General features: G+C 48.5%; 1 protein-coding gene across 10 annotated transcripts in view; it reads right to left on the bottom strand.

Annotated features, from left to right (window-relative positions):
* Window positions 1-16,674, bottom strand: part of MYO9A (myosin IXA) — a 169,982-nt gene that overhangs the window by 8,056 nt on the left and 145,252 nt on the right. For 4 of the 10 annotated variants that reach the window (XM_057378746.1, XM_057378753.1, XM_057378752.1 and 1 more), the window contains 13 exons: window positions 14,177-15,805; window positions 12,829-12,910; window positions 12,117-12,332; window positions 7,489-7,601; window positions 6,940-7,097; window positions 6,329-6,555; window positions 5,964-6,080; window positions 5,290-5,478; window positions 4,371-4,418; window positions 3,597-3,708; window positions 2,708-2,769; window positions 691-883; window positions 81-209 (listed from right to left, as the gene is read on the bottom strand). In XM_057378746.1, coding sequence (XP_057234729.1) covers window positions 81-209; window positions 691-883; window positions 2,708-2,769; window positions 3,597-3,708; window positions 4,371-4,418; window positions 5,290-5,478; window positions 5,964-6,080; window positions 6,329-6,555; window positions 6,940-7,097; window positions 7,489-7,601; window positions 12,117-12,332; window positions 12,829-12,910; window positions 14,177-15,805 — 3,275 coding nt within the window. Of the gene's footprint in view, window positions 1-80; window positions 210-690; window positions 884-2,707; window positions 2,770-3,596; window positions 3,759-4,370; window positions 4,419-5,289; window positions 5,479-5,963; window positions 6,081-6,328; window positions 6,556-6,939; window positions 7,098-7,488; window positions 7,602-12,116; window positions 12,333-12,828; window positions 12,911-14,176; window positions 15,806-16,674 lie in introns of those variants that run through there. The other 6 variants (XM_057378748.1, XM_057378747.1, XM_057378751.1 and 3 more) reach the window with 6 other exon arrangements.

Below are 16,674 nucleotides of genomic sequence, written 5' to 3'. Positions count from 1 at the left end.
AGTGAATTAAAAGTTTGGCATGAAAAGTAGCCACCATTTGCCTCCAGCAAGGGAAGGGGATAGTGAGGGAGGCTGCTCACCCATCACCCGCAGGAACTCCTCGTAGAGCTCGAAGGTCATGAGGGGGTTGGGCAGATCTCGGAGCCACTGCTTGAACACGCTGGCGATGACGTGGATGTTGTAATCATCTAAATTCACACTCTCGATGTCTGGGTTTGGCACCAGATGAAGAAGGAAGGAAAAGAACAAGAGACAACGATCAATATGAAACCCGAGGCTGCATGAWGTGACCTTTAAAGGTCCCTCCCAACCCAAACTGCTCCATGATAACCTGTTCTAAAATAAAAAATGTTTACGTGCCTTTAATGRCAACAAATACAGCACCTGATTTCAGCTTTACAGGGTAGAAGTAGAGAGAAATATATTTGCCAGCGCAAAAAACTTCAGGTGGGACCAGGATTTCCTTTCTCACTGACATCAATTGGTAGGGCAGCATTTTCCTTCAATTAGAATGACGTTTTATTCACAGATTTTTCACGGAGTTGGTGACCTGAGGTATGGCTGCTGCCATGAAATCATCCCTTGCACATTCCTGAGTCAGGAATGCTGAAGCATCCCACTGTCCTTCCACCCAGCTTAGCTCCTGTGGGGATCTTCCCCCACCGTGTAGGATCTCGCCCCTCCTCTCACCGGTATCCAGGCCCTGGCGCAGCTCCTTGATCTTGTTGGTGGAGCCCGATTTCCTGTAGATGCCCTCGGTGTACAGCCCGTGCATTTCGATGTAGTTGATGAGTTTCTCCACCAGCAGGGGCACCGCCCGCTCCTCGCTGGTGAGCCGTGACAGCTCCACGCCGAACTGCCGTGGGGAGAGCTCGGGGTCGTGCTGCACAGGACAAGGAAAGAGGGGTTAAAATCCTTCTGGGGAGCAATGCTGGTGCTGCTTTGGATCTGACTGCTCCGACTTCTTTGGCTGATCCAGGAGATGTGTGAGTCTAATGAAGGAGGGCAGGACGGGACACAAGCCTTGCTAACCTGGTCTCTGGACATGTACCTGAAGGCAAAAAAGTTGGGATTTTCTTTCTGTAACCAGCCCACCGTGCTTATATTCCCAGCCTAGCAGAGCCAGCGCAGCTGGGCATGGTCCTCCTCCATCTCCTGCCCCTCTGGTACAATCTCCAGGGAGGATTTCACCCTCAAGGATGCACGAAGCAGAACAGGCAAATCTGAATCTGGGTGTTTAGATTAACTCACAGCACTGTTACAAAATACCAGTGAACAAACAGGATGCCAAAAAATGAACGTGCAAAAACCCATCTACATCTACATGTCAGGAAGGACCCTATTGCCAGCTGCAAACGCTGACTGGGAAGTCGATACCTGGCCAATTCAAATGTGAAGAAAGTCCTCCTGCACAGGAGATTTGGGGTGGGAAAAGTCAAAAGATCCAATAAAATATTGACACAAATTCTCAGCCCAAGCCAAAGGAAGGTGAGCTCCAACTCCACCTTCAGCAAGGCAGTGGTGATCATTTCCCAGGTTCCAGCTCCTCTTACAACCACTACTGCATTTTTCTTTTTCCTACTCAACATTGTCCTTTCACTGATCTTTCAAACCTTAGGAGCAGATGTGTGAAAGGTCCCCTTGTTGGTGGTTTGTGGCTCRCTGTCACTGAAAACAACCCTAAAACCATTAATCCACCAAGCACAGAGAAGCTGGAGCCTTCCCACAGAATTTCTACCTGCCCWTGAAGACACAGTGAACTCGCTTCCCTGGGCACAGCACAAAAAATTGCCTGTGCAGAGAAATCACAACAAAGAAGSCAGCTCCAAGAATCTCTGAACACATGAATCAGAGATCTCAGCAAACTTCCCAGATTTTAGAGCTCAAACTCTTAATGAGCTGTTCCCAGCTCTTGTGGAAATAGCACCAGAAAGGGAAAGAGTGCAGCAAAAATCCTATRTATATTCAAAATACAAATATATTCATATATATACACACACACACACAATCTTCAGTGTATATATTCAGATTATTCCTTGGGAAAAAAAGAACTCCTGTAGCTTTCCGGGGGCTGTGTATTATGGAGGTTGCTCTCCCCTGAGAAATCTCCCAGGGAGCTGATAAAATTTTCCACTCATTATTATCCTGCCTCTATTTCCTTCTTTTGCGCACAAAATCAGCTATACAAAAAAAACCACCAAATCCTGATGATTTGTTAGCTGGGACAACCTGCTGCACTCATTTGCTGTTCCCCATGCCCTTAAATCCAGTAAACAATATTTAATTCCCCTCTAAGGAGGGCAGTGAACATCCTCCACCTGCCCTTCACTGCTCAGCCACAGCAAGCAGGCACTGTCGGCAAGAGAAATAATGTGTATTTCCAAGGATAACCCCACATTTCCAAACCCCTAAATGCTACAAAGGGAGGGAAATTCCTATTATTCTGCGTGGTTACAAGGCAGGGAACKGCACTGCAACATCTGCTGCATGACTGGGCAGATCTACAGTGACTCATCGCTGCGTTATTCCCAAAATACCGACAGAACTCCAGTCAGAGAGACCTCTGGGGATCTCTGGTCCAAGCTGCTGCTCAAAGCAGGGTTATTGCCAGCATTCCAKCAAGTTTTGCACCTCCAGTAAATTTTATACAAACTGGGATCACTGTCTGATGGTATTTAATGAAAGCAAAGCAATGAGAGACATTTACCTTTTTGGAGCACTTGGTTGTGGTTTTAAGACAGCACTTCTTGTGACAAGCATATTTACATACTGCAAGGGAGAAAAGGAGTGTTTAATCATACCAAAAGTCATATTGCTGGAGAAACGGGAATTCATATGAATTGAGTAGCTCTTTTAAGAGCTACTAAGTCAAAAGCATGTTGGATTTGCAGTTTCCAGGAGCCTAGTCTGTAACAGATCCACTCAAACAAAAGTAYTGAAGCCTTTAATTTTAAAGGTGCCATGTTTAGGTCTGTGAAACATTAAACCCTCTCCCCCTGACAGATCAACTCAGAGTACAATCCAGGARTCACTGAGCTATCAGACATGGACCCCTTCAGAGACTGGAAATGGCACTTAATTTGTATTCTTCCTGCATTGAGCTTGAAATGCTCCAGGTGCTGCCAACCTCTTCACAGAAATGCTGGAAAAACGCAAGAGATGGATCAACCTTTTCAATCGTCCCTCCTCCATTTTCCTGATCTGCCCAAGAATTCACGTGTCTGGAGGCCAAACAGGCGAAGCCAAATGGGTTTGCTGGGGTTAGGATCCCCATAGGATCCCAAGGACACATTTCCATACCTGACTTTATCATCCTATGGGTACACTTAAATGTGCTTTGACCTTATGGGATGACCACATGACCTATGGGATGGGTAACACAAAGCTCATTAACAGTGCCAGGAGGGACTGCTGGGATGGACTTGCTTGTTGACTTTAGAAACCTTAAGAATTGTCCCAAAAGTTCTTCAGATGTGACAAAAGTCTAAATTATTTGAGCATGGGGTTGGAGGAAACAGMAGTGAACACATTTCAAAATCCCCAAACTCATCACTGCGATAGAAGCACAAGAAAAGGACGAAGGAAAGGGTGCTTACATTTACAAACAGAAGCTCTGTCCATGATCCAGATCAAGGAGGAACAATATTCACAGTAYGTGGGAATGCTGTACTGGGTCGCCTTGAAAATGTGACCATTGTGCTCTTCCACCTGGAGGATAAAGGTTGGGTGGTGAGAAAAGGGAGCTGGTGCTCAGCCTGCTGTAAAACAGGGAGATGAGCATAGTCAGCTCTTCCACTTTAGCTGTTACTTGCTTTTCTTTGCTATTTTTGTGTCCTTTCCAACATAAAAACCCCATAGACAACCCAACCCAGCATCCAGCCTGTATGGGAACCACACCTCATGGAAGGAGGTTGGAAACTGTTTGACTGAGGTTGGCTGGTCGACTTCCCCATGTTAAGAAGGTCCTCTATGCAWCCATGGCCCCTTTTCTTGGCTCTGCACCTGTACCCTCCCTAGAACCACCACATCCCTTAGGAAAACAGGAGATGTGATGTTTTACACCTCCAATCCCAGAGATGGAAAACACACACTATAAATTCATGCAGAAACCTGGAGCAAGACTTTGCTTGGTTTTCAGCTCTTCTCTAACAACCCTCAACATCACATTTATGTCTTGGCTGAGGAGGGATGTGTTTTCAAAGCCATCTCAAGTGATCCTTGATCTAGCAAACCAAATCCACCTCAAACATCTTTCTGTTATGTCCTTTCATGGCTGGTGCTCAGATCTCAGCCCAGGACATGCCATGAGCTGGTCTCTTGTCATTCTGGCCCCGAGGACATTGATTTTTTAATGTGACGGCACAACTTACCACATCTGCTTCCTTTTTCCTTCTCTTTTTTCGTTCTGTTTTTGGCACCTGGTKTGCAAAAGAGATTTAAGTGAATTTTGGGGCAGTTTCACCAGGTAAAGAGYACAGAGGGCTCATATCTAACATTCCCAGTGCCTTCCAGCCCCATCCTCCAGTGAAGCTGCTGCCCCAGAAGAGTCTCTCTAGAAAACTCTCCTRCKCATMRCTCYATTTTTGGAATTTCACKGGACAGCTCTTGGAGCTRGGARTAGCWGCTGCTTYAGCTCTGACCACACCAGCAGGGACSCAAGGAGAACACAATGCTCAGCCTGCTCTGAAGAAAACCTGCCTGGAGAGGAGGCTGGAGAGGAGTTGGAGCAGAAGAGCAAGGAGATAGGATATTTGTACAATAGAAACCATCTCCCAAGCCCAGCCCCAGATCCCGTGGTTGGCCTMGCAGACAAAATGGAGCAGGAAGTGAGGAAGTCAGCTCTGTGACAGAGTGCAGGCTCTGACTGCTCTAAGAGCTGCATCTAGACCTGAGCCACTGCCCACRTTCCCTTCCCCTGCAACCCAACCCACAGTGATACTTGGGAAGTGCTCAGGAGACCTGAGAGGGCACCTCATTCAGCGTCCCCCAAAGGTTCAACAAACCCCCAGAACTAAAGAAGATGGATCAGGAGCTGCTTTTCCAACTGTCCACAGCTGCTTTGCCCAGGAGACAACATCTAATCCTTGGTGCTGGCCAAGCCCAGCTCAGCCCAGAGGTGAGCTGGGGTTGATTGAGCCCACAGCACACAACCAGCAAGTCCCACCTTGCCTTGTCCAGCTCAGCTTAAAGCAGAGAAGATGACAGAGGGTTCCAGGTGTCTACAGAGGCACAACCCCATGGAGAGACAGTTCCCAAATCTTCAAAGGGGTTCAGWAAAGTGCTGAGTACCTTCCCCGCGGTGTAGTCCAGGGGTTTGTACTCTATCATATATTCATCCAGGAAGACTTTGAAGGTGTTGACCCAGACTTTAACTGGAGACTCGCTCCAGTCCCTCTGYTCAAGCCTCATGGTCTTCTCCAGAATCTGCTCGAATAAGGCATAGAGGTCCTTGTAGCGGATGCTTTTCCCATCATCCATCTTTTAAGGAAACAGAAGAAGAAAGAAAAGTGATTTTTATACAGCCCAGATTTTTCTGAAGACTTTTTCTTCTCTAGACAATTATTTCATCCTCACTGGCTTCCAGCTGTTYGGGGAAAGTTCAAGAATGATAAAGAGAAGGAAAAAAGGATCAGGCATCCCCACCACTCTCAGAGTTTACACAAAGCTTTCCAAGCACTTTGGGTGCAAATTCAAGTTTATTGACTTTCTGTCATCTCCCCTTTGGCTGGAAGCAAAGTTGTAATAAGGATCAGGAATCTACAGCCCACATATCCTGAGAGCTGGCTCATGAGGGAGAGTTAGTCCAAATTCAGATCGTGCGACTGAATACAGAGGAGGCACATCCATCCTTTGGGATGAGCAGACTGGGAATGGAAGGCTTGGCAACAYCTGTGCCACCAGGAGCATCCAGAAWATCCCATTTCTCCTGGAGGARAAGTCCCACCCACCATCTGGTCACTCACTGCCAATGCTGAGGAGTAAAAACTGAAGATGTTTTGTCGGAATTCCTTCAGTGCTTTCTTGAACACGACATCCACCAGCGTGTCCTTCTTGCTGTCCTCATTGTCCAGTTCATTCATCTGGAAAAACAAGGGGGTTTTTGCTGCAGCAGCGCTGGTGTGAAATGAAACAGCACTGAGAAGCAGCTGCTCCACTGTGACCACCAGGTTTCTCCTGCACGAAAACCAGAAACTTCTCCCAGCTCTGCCCTGGCACCCTCAGATGAATTATTAGCACTGCTACAGCYGCCCACAGGATCACTCTGACTTTATTGTCTCTGCTCCTGCATCTCTGTGCTGCTCTGTGGAGCACTGAGGGCAGGATTTACCTTTTTCAGGAGGAACTCATCCATGCTCTTGAGGTCGCTGGCGCTGGTGATGATCTGCAGGGAGTCGTTCTGCCACTGCACAGGCTCCAGRGCCACGTTGCTGATCTTGACGCTGCGCTTGCGCTTCACCTTGGGAGAGGGCTCCTTGTTCTCCTTGAACTCCCGYCGGTAGAGGCCGGACAGCTCAGGACTCCGCGGGGGCGTCAGGGGGTGGGGACCCAACTCTGCTGGTGGCAAATGAAGAGGGAAAGACTGAGGAGCAGATTAAAAATAATTGTGCCATTAAAACAGGGAGAGGGGCATTGGAATGAACCCATGGAGGAGAAAAGCCCAGTGTAGAACTCGCAGGAAGATTAAATGTCATTTCTGCTTTGGTTATTTCCTCCCTCAAAGGAGGAAACATCTGCCCATGTCCAGATGGTGGTCGGGAGGATTAGAAACATGGAATTCCTGGAGATCTGTTATGGATCCCACCCTATAACCTACTTGCCATCGCTCTGGGTTGACACCACCCATGAATTCAGAGACACGAACCAGCATGSACAAATCCCAGTTTCCCAACCCAGTTTCTCTGCTCTTCACAACTGGTCCCACATMCTCCCACCACGTACCTTCACCAAGCTGCAAGCCAGGAATGACCTCCCTGCCAGGGCCTTCCTGCTCCGCATACAGCTCCAGCAGCTCAGACTGGGTAGCGAGCTTCTCCCGGGATGTCTTCTTCTCCCCCTGCTTTCCCTTCACCCAGAACCTCATCTTGGCTCGTTGAGGCCTGGAAATAAATCACAGAAAGAGGAACTGCCTTAACTAGGAGCTGTCTTTTTACCCATAACTACCCCAACCTCCTGGACCTTCCTGGTGTTTGAGGAAATAAAACCATGCAGTTTCTACCAGGGTAATGTGGATACTCATCCTCAGTTTGATGCATGGGATTGGTTGGTTTGGGACAGGATATGTGGCCCATACCATCAAAACTTAATTGAGATGTGAGCAGGACATCTCTTTTAAYTGGGCATGGTCTTGTAGGAAAGTTGGGATGAGTGTCTCATGTTGACCTGGGCAGGCGGAGCTCCAAAGGAGCCCAGGAAGCTCAACAAGGTGATGGAGAGCAAGAGGGACATGGGAGRGGACACTTGTCTCCCATGTGCAGCCAGGATTTCTACCTCCCATCCGGGGTCAGACTCTTCTGCGTGGCCGCCAGTTTCCCGATCTCCCCCTGGGACATGGTTTTGTGGAGTTTGGCCTGGCCTTCCCCRGAGGCGAATCGCTGCACGGTCTGTAACGATTCCAAACACCAAGCATTTAAAAACAAGACACCTCTTGGCATATCAGATGATTTTTTCTTTCCCTATAAAAAATCTGCTGTTTTATCTCCTGCATCTTTATTTCTATTTTCCTRCAGGTGAAAACCTACAATCCTGGTGAACCCCTAGAGAAATATTTTAATGACTCCTAATAAAGAGAGGCATTTGCCTTGCTCCATCCAGGTCCAAACTTCTTCCTTGAGCAACCACTGATGAAAATCAGTTTGCAGCAAGCCACGTGTCCTTCTTGCTCAGCCTGCACGGCTCTTCCACCRTCTTCATCCAGACATTCCAGCTCTCCATCCCAGTGTCCCATTAGCCACAACAAAGTGATTCTCCAAGGGAACCTTCAGCCTCCTGGATCTGTCCCAGCAAAGATTCCTGCTCCAWTTCTCGTTGGGGACTTTACAGAAAAACGGACCAAAATCTTTGTGCCAAGGACACACCCAAATGGACCCTTTATCAAAGGAATATGGCGGCTTTAATAGAAAATATGTCTACCTTTGCCACCATTTAAAATACCTGTGGATCATTTTTAAGGGTGGGGTGAATTTGCAATAATTCAACCTAACAGGATCCCATGAAGTAGCCCAGAAATAGACTTGCCATATTTTAAACATATATAAATTTTTGTTCTATTTTCCAATTGCAGCTGTAATTTGGGAGCTGGACTCCTGGAGGACAGACTTTCAGCATGAGGAGAGTGGATAATCAGGTTGTATGAAAGGATATGGGAGACGATGCTCAAATATCTCCTGTAGCCTTTCTATCACCTCAATGTCTCAACTGAATGCTCTGTGTTTTAAAGCATTTATTTCACTTATATTAAAAATATTTTAAATAAAATTCTATAAGAAATAGGCTGCAGGGGGGTCACATTTACCATATTTACCCTTTTTCCATGTTTTATTTTTCCCCGCTGGACTAACCCCTCTTCCAGCCAGGAGATGGCAGCATGTAAAGCAAAATCACCACTGGAAAAATCAGAACTGCCTAAGCCGTGAAAGACGTTTTATTCTTGTGATTCTTACGTTTAGGGGATGATCACATAGAAATTGTGGATGGACGCTGGGACAAAAACAACTCAAAACCTATTAAAGCGATCTTCATCCAGCTCAAACCTACTACTTGTGTTTAAAATGATGTTAAATATTTGCCCCCACAATATAGTTTTGTTCTGGAGTAATTTCAACCTTTTGAGTTTCCAGCTTTAGTAAATAAATTCTAAAAGGCATTTCTTGGCCCTAGATCCTTTTGTTTGAGGATCTCTGCCAGGAACTCGGAAGGGAAAGGATGGGAAATCTTCTCAGATGTCAAAATCAGAAAATCCCCTGCTAGGGAACACCACAAAGCATCATGAGGGCAAATGGCAGCAGCTGGRGGTCTGGAGTTGTCTCCTGGATGCAGAGGGCACAAGTATTTTTCCTCTGGAAGAGCACCCTGTGTTTCACCCACCCATAAGTTAACTATGGCCAAGCAGGCAACAGTGCTGCATGCTGCATGGAAAAACTTCCTGGAGCTCAATGAATCCTGCATTGAAAAACTTCCTGAAGCTCCCTCTGAATAGCTCAGGACAAGAGATCTTCTTTCATCGCTGGCTCTTCAGCTGTGCTTGGGATCAGCTGGTGGCAGGCGCTTGAACTGATGTTTGTCACTTCATGGCTTCCCTGTGGAGGGTGCAGCAAAATGACTGAAGCCATTTTGTGTTCACTGTCCAGGTCCCACTCTCTGGGGATGTTTCCAGAGGGTATTTCTGGTGTGGCTCCTCTAGCCAAGGTTTTCTATTTATTCAGCCTCTGCAGGAAAGCTCTCCAGGCCTGGGTGCCAAACAAAAGTGGTGTTAACACGTGCTGACCACAGGCAGGAGCTGATCCTCCCACTTGTGTCTCACTGCAAGGCAGGTTAATCCTTGGCTCTTCACCAGCCAAAACATTCGGTCTTGTCAGGAATCCCTTAATCCTAAAGAACCTCGGAGCCAACTGTACCTGCAGCAGCCACTTCATGCGCTGGTGCCCCCTGGGTTTCAGCTCTGGGTATCTGATGCTCTGGGATGCCCCAGATGTGGGTCAGGAGCATTGGATTCTGGTGGGAATTCAGCAGCTGGGATACACAATCAGTGACTTGAAGGACAAGAAARAAACAGGCAGAACAGGAGGTGCAGCTTGTGACCCATCACATGCTCGGCTCCATGGGGCCRCAGGCCATTTCTCATTCATCCATCCATCCACCCATCCAGCAGCCTGGGCTGCTGAGCATGACATGGGAAGAGGCACTTTTGGATTGTTGTAGCTGGAGGCAGAAGCTGCATGAAGGAGCCATTCACTGGCATGGGAAGCAGCACATGGTGGCTCTGGACTCGCCTTCATGTGACCATCACAAGACATAGCCGATGGCACTGACATCAACCTCCTGTATTTGTAACCAAACCACCCAGCAGGCACCAGCCCAGCTTTAACCCAGGCTGCTCCAGCATCTGCAACACCCAACTGGGCTCTGCTAACAAACACGAACAAACTGGCCCTAAATTTCACTGCTGTGATGACCCTGACCCAAAAAATCCCCAAGACAAAGGGCCGGTCCCAAACCTGCAATACAGAACACAGATGGAAACACTGGACACATTGTCAGGACACACAGACAGAGGGCAGCRCTGGCCTAGAAAGCAGAACTCAACCACATGAGGGGTGAAAGGGCTGACCACCAGTTAGAACCAGTGCTGGAGAGCAGAGAGGAGCAGAGGGACACAGCAGACACAGGAGAGAGRTGGCACCTACTGCTACTGGCATGCGGTGAGAGCTGTTAAACCAGTGAGAGAGTCCCAAGGAGCACTTCCAAGGAGTGCAGTGAGCCAGGATGCACTCAAGGGTGGCACCAGCACAGAAAAGTGAACTTTTCCCACCTCAGTGGGATTGATTCCTATGGCTCCAATCCCCCTTTGTACGTGGGCACAGCACAGCACTCCAGGTTTGGTGGTCAGCAAGGTGGTGTTGGGTTTGTGCAAGGCTGGACTCAACAATCTTTTAGAGGTCTTTTCCAACCTAAGTGTTCCTATGATTCCACATTAAAAAGTATATTTTACCATATAAAAATTCTCCCTTTCCCAATTCACAAGCAGGGACATGCACGAAGGTGCAGCCAAGTGATGTCAGTCCATGGAGATGTGTCTTTCCATAAGGTTTTGGGTATTCCTGTCTCAAATCCCCAGGAAATTTATCAAGAGCAGGCTTAAAAATTCATGAAGTTTGTAAATCTCTGCCCTCTTCCARTGAGAAAATTATCCTGGGAAAAGTTATCCTTTATAATAAGAGCTGACAAAAGAAAAGTCATGAAAAGCCCTCCTCGGCCACCTGCTTTTCTTGGAAAAGCAGATTTAAGGATCACATGGGATGTTTGCTGGACCCACAGCAATGCTGTGGCACAAAATAGATCTCTGGCTTTGGGTTTCAAGCTTTTTTTTGGCTTTATACTCAGCTCCACATCCCATACTACAGTTTAAGAGCCCTACCCAACCCTACATCTGAACTCTCACAGCCGGAAATGATTCCTGGGGTTTATCCACACTTTTACGTGAACCTCTCCACCACCTCAGGAAAAAAACTGTGAGCAGGTTGGGATCTGTTGGCCTTTTCCACTCCTGAAACCTCTTGGTCTGTGATTTTCCAAAAGCAGCTTATGTGGGTGGGRGATTAAGCCTGAGATTCAAAAGCTCCACAGCGCAGGCTCACGTTGGACCTGCCAAGGGACACTTGCCACTCTGCTTGGGAAAACCTCTCAGGCTGGGTGTCTTTGTTTTGAACCCACTGTTCCACTCTCACTGTGCTTTCRTTACCCAATTTCCATGGTTTTGCTTTCTCTGAGCTGCTTTCTCTGCCAGCATCACTCTGAAAATTGAGGACTGARTAATCATTGGATATTGTGGCTAAGGATAAAAAAATCAAAAGTAAAAGAAGATGCAGGATTTATATCACTTGGTTGTCTATTGCTTTTTGGACAATATTTGCTTTCTTTTTTTTTTTTTTTCTGATGTGTGCAGACCATTTTTAGATCGAAAGGTTTGAAGGGGAGAATTGAGGTTAAATCCCCCAAAACAGGGAGTTGTGCAATACAAGTTGCAATGCTCCAGGAAAGCTATGGGAACTGTGGCAGATATCAAATCAACCCAGGAGCAAGAAATGCATCTYGGATGGAGCTCTGAGCACCCTGGTCAAGTGGAAGGTGTCCCTGCCTAAGGCAGGGGTTTGGAATTAGATRAGATTTAAACTCCCTTCCAATCCAAACMATTCTGTCATTCTGTSATTCTGTGATTTGTGATGCCAYGATTTTGCCTCCGTTTCTGCTGCGTTCACCAAATGTACCCATCTACAGCATCCTTGGGAGTGGGAAAAGAAGCGTTGGAGGGATCAGTGCAGCTAAGGTTAGCAAAGAAAGCTCCCGCAGCTCAGCTCGCTCCCTCGGGTTCATTTCCCCATCACGTTGGACACAATTACCATTTCGGAGTCACTGTAACACGCCTGCCCCAGGCGGGCTGCGGGCACCGCCTCGGCGTCAGGAGGGTGCTCAGAGGAGAGAAGGAACTCAAAACTGCCATCGTAATCCTCTTCCTCCGTATCCCCCTCCCCATCAGCAAAAGTACCTCTAGTCAAGAAATCGGAGCGCGTCCGCGCCATGCGGGCTTTCTTTTTATGGCTCGGTCTGGGCACCTGCTTGACCAAAGGATAAAACAAAACAAAACAAAACGAAAAGAAGGGTTTAAAGTAAAAAGGAGACTCTATCCACGTAGCCTTCAGACATGTCTGAGTGACACTGCACCCCACGGAGGGCATGCAGTATTATGTCTAGTGAAAACACCAAAGGACCAGGAAGGACAAAAACCAAGACAGGACGGTGGAAATGGACAACCATGGGTGTTACTCAAACGGACATTAAACCAAACCAAGACAAGACGGCGTTGGACAGTGTTTGTCATCAGAATCACGGGATCCTTTTATCCAGAACTGCTACAGATCATTCCTACAGGGCTTTTTATTTTAAGAGAAGGTGTGGAGGTTACTGTGCTGTCATATCCCCCCTCCCTATCCATGTCTAGCAGCCCTTGTGCTTCAGAGAACACTTCTTTGAAGCTTTTGAGGGAAAACTGGCAGAATAAGTTATTTTCCTCCCTTTTCAATGAGAAGAGAAAATAAACAAGTGACAACTCACCTCTCCTCTGCCAGACCCTGGCATCTTAAATGGCTTCCGTGCTGGTTCACCCTTGGAAAGGCACTGATGATTTGCCTCTCTGCTGAAACATAACAAAACAGAGATTTTTCRTCCTCTCCCAAAAGCCTTCCCACCGCACCAGCCTGGCTCCTGGGAGCACACAGTCCAAGCAGTCAAGATCAAATTGCAAGCCTGAGGTCACCGGTTTGAGAATTGCTTGTAATTCTTCAGGATTTCATTTAATACCACAGAACAAGAAGAGAAAACATTCTGCCTGTCAGCTCTATCCAGCAAGGTGGTTATGGATTGTACCTTTGTACTTCTCAAATGTGACTGTTCTGTTGCAGAACAAAAATTAAAATACAGAAATTTTTAACATAATTTTTTTCCTGTTGCTTGTTCTGCACATGAACCAAGAGAAGAAATTCTAAATGGGAATCTTGTCCCATCACAMGGACACAGAAACCACAAGGCTATTACACTAGGAGGTACCCGGAGTTACCAACARTCATTCACTGGGAGCTTTTGCCTTGGGAAGGGTACGGCAGGATTTGGGGGTGGGGGRTTTACGAGCTATGCAGCCAAAACCACCCCAAAAACAGACAAGGCACCTTAAGCAACACAACAGAGTAGGAGCAAACATTCTCCTGGGATCTTGCTGCCATCTCCAGACCCTGGAGCAGCCCAAGGTTAAGCAAYGCGATGGAGCTGAGCGACTGCTAAGCCCATTACAGGTGTAATTAATTACACATGTGAGGGATACAGTCTCAAAAGAGCATTCACTCSCAAACTCCCTCTGGAGAGCTGCTGGTTTTTCATCTGCAATGGTCTGAGTGTCCAAATGGCTTTGCTGGATGTATTAATTATTTGGTAAACAAGAAAAATCCTGAATTTTTTGGCTCAACAAGTAATTTCTATTCTAACCACCCAAAAATCCTAAGAACTTTTTCATCATCTTCTACCTTGAGAAATAAACTCTCATCACCATTCATGYTGGGTAAATAAAAACAGTATTGAGCCTCTTTATTGACTCCCTTCACTTGCTTAYGTCCATGATTATCTCCCCTGGATAATATAATGCTGTAAGAGACTGAGAAATGGTATTCCAGCTCTTTTTCCTTTCCCTCTGACCTCTGCCTGCTCATTGCTGTAAGATCATCAAGAAACCTGTCTTTGTTTCACCGTGGGTTTTGTGCAGACTTCAAAAACAACGTTCTGGACCCTCTGTATACAAAGGTCCCTAGCAGAAGAAAAAGCCTATGGAAAAGCCTAGGAGAAAGTGTAGGAGAAAGTGTAGGAGAAAGTGTAGGAGAAAGTGTAGGAGAAAGCCCAGCATCTCCTTACTCACTGGAGGCCGAAGGGATTGTCTTTTGGCGTGAAGAACATGGAACTTGCCCTCGTCTCCTCAGTGGCCTGGTTGGGCATCCGAGGCTGCCGGAGGCGCTCCGTCCGTGAGAAATGGCTGCCCGGGTGGTCCTTGGGGTCCAGAGCCGGTTTGGAATGGCAGCGGKGCTCCGCACCTTCCCTCCGCTCCACGAACATGCTGACAGGTCGGTCTTTGGGGGCACTGTGGGCTGGAGAGCTTCCCCTGGTCCCCACAGTGAGACCCTTGATGTCCACTGTCGGGGCTGGAGCCATGCCTGGGGTGGGGCCGTGCTCGCCCTTGCCCTGGGGGTGCAGGATGAGGACGGACTGGGGCCGGCTGTCGGCTTTTTTGGCTGCTTTGAGGGAGGGGTCCTTYGTTCTGCTCTGCTCCGTCCTCTGCAAAGCCTCCACCCTCCCTTGCTGCTCAAAGGCTTTGCGCTGCCTCTCCAGAATTTCCTTTTGCTGACGGATCTGCTCCATCATCTCCCTCTCATTTTGCAGCTGAAGCTGCTTTTGCCGTTCCTCCTTCTCCACGTTGAGCTTTTCCAGTCTCTTGATGACAGAGTCTGGAGAAAGGGCCCGTGCYGCTGTCCCTGTCCCACGTTCCTCTCTTTTGGCAGAGGGTTTCTCCTCTTCCTCCTGTTCTCCCAAGGCTTTGCCCTGGTCTGGCTCAGAATCCTTCCTGACCTCGGAGAACGATACTGTCCTCTCCTCTCTGTCCACTCCTTTATTTCTCAGGTTATTCTCCACCAGCTTCACCTTCGCGTTGTCTTGCGGTGGAACGTAGAAAGTTGGGAGGTTGCTGGAAAGGAAGGTTTCTCTTGGTTGAGCCTTTGTAATGCTCTGGGGGTCACCGACCCCACACTCCCTCCCGCTGAGGTTATGGGGCAGCTCCGTGTCTGCTGGGGTCCATCTGCAGCCGGGCAGATCACCGCTGCCATCCGTGGTGCAGAAAGGCTTCTCCTGCAGCTGAGCCTGGGGGCTGCTGGCCACCGACTCCGTGGGGAGCAGCTGCGTGYCGTGCTCGTCCAAGGCTGAGGAAAAGGGTTTGCTGCTTGGGGTGTCTTCACAGCTCAACAGCTCAAAGCTCCCTTGTGAGCTCTCGCTCTCCGGGGTTCCCTGAGGGGAATGCGGTGCCTCGGACCCCAGCTCGCTGGACCAGCGCCGCTCCTCCGAAGGTGACAGCCCGCCCGTGGAGCGGACCTTGAGCAGCTCCAAGCTGAATTTCGCCTGCTCCAGCTCACGCATCCTCCGGCTTTCCCTCTTGGCACGAACCACTTTTTTTTGGTTGAGGTCTTCAAGGGACTTGGGCCTCTCTCTCACAACGACCTCCTCCTCGGTGTCCATCCCRCTCTGGCTGCTGGCTCTCTCATGCCTTTTGTACAGAGAAGTATCCAGAGGGTCCATGTGATTCACCCGATTGTTCTCCATCAGCGATTTATGTTGTTCCACAGCTCTCACTCGCTCTTCAAATGAGCYGTCCTCCCACTTAGATGGGTCAGAGCCCTTAATTTCCAAAACATCATCTGCTTCCAGTCCATCTTCTTCTCTACCTGCCAGGCCGTTCTCCAGCTGCATCTCTTTTAATCTCTGCTCTTTCAAAGTCCTAAACCTGGAAGAAAGCAGAAAACCAGGATATTCATTCCTGTGCCCACTCGGGACCCTTCAAGGCTCTACACCAGGGGTATTCTATCACGACCACCACCGTCACCTCACCACCTCCATCATCTCACCACCTCCATCACCTCACCACCTCCATCACCTCACCACCTCCATCATCTCACCAYCACCATCACCTCACCACCACCATYACCTCACCACCACCACCACCTCACCACCACCAGCATCTCAAGCAGCCCTCCTTGCACATCTGGTGCAAGGCAAGGCGAGGCACGCTCGATTTTCAACCCTCTCCTCCTCTGCCATCTCTGCTTCCCGAGGGCTGTCCCAACGCACCTGAAAGCTCCCCTCATGCCAACGGCAGCAGGTTCAGCCTCCATCCCTGGTCTAGCACCTTYGTAAGCTGTCGGAGCCAGAAAAGCTTAACCCATCACACCCCTTTGGCTTCTCCATCTTCGCCATCCTGCCTGGGCTGCCTCTGGACCTGTGCCCAGCACCAAGAGCTCTTTGCAGCTCCCAAATGCTCCACACTATGTTAAGGTGCTCCACAGCTGCAGGTAGCACCTCTCAGCCCAGCGGCCAGYGAACCAAGGCATGGCTGGAAAGCTGCACCCTCCGCAGCGGCAGGCTCYGGTATCCCTTGTCCTTGTGAGCCCAGTGCAGCGACCAGATCGGTGAGGCAATCTGAGTTAAAAATAGGCTACTTAAACTGGTGCTGCTGCCAAGGGGAAAAAAAAGCCCTTGCGAGTATTTATGGCCTTGGCTTTGCACTGCCTACGTGCTCCAACCTGAAATAGGCTCTGCTTATTCCAAGAGCAGGACGTGCAGACGAATTGTTAGAAAGCGTGGGCAAACGAAAGA

The sequence above is a fragment of the Malurus melanocephalus genome, unplaced genomic scaffold, assembly GCF_030028575.1.
Source record: "Malurus melanocephalus ecotype Western Australia unplaced genomic scaffold, MMel_1.1 scaffold_372, whole genome shotgun sequence".
NCBI lineage: Eukaryota > Metazoa > Chordata > Aves > Passeriformes > Maluridae > Malurus > Malurus melanocephalus.
This window is presented reverse-complemented; position numbering and strand designations above follow the sequence as displayed.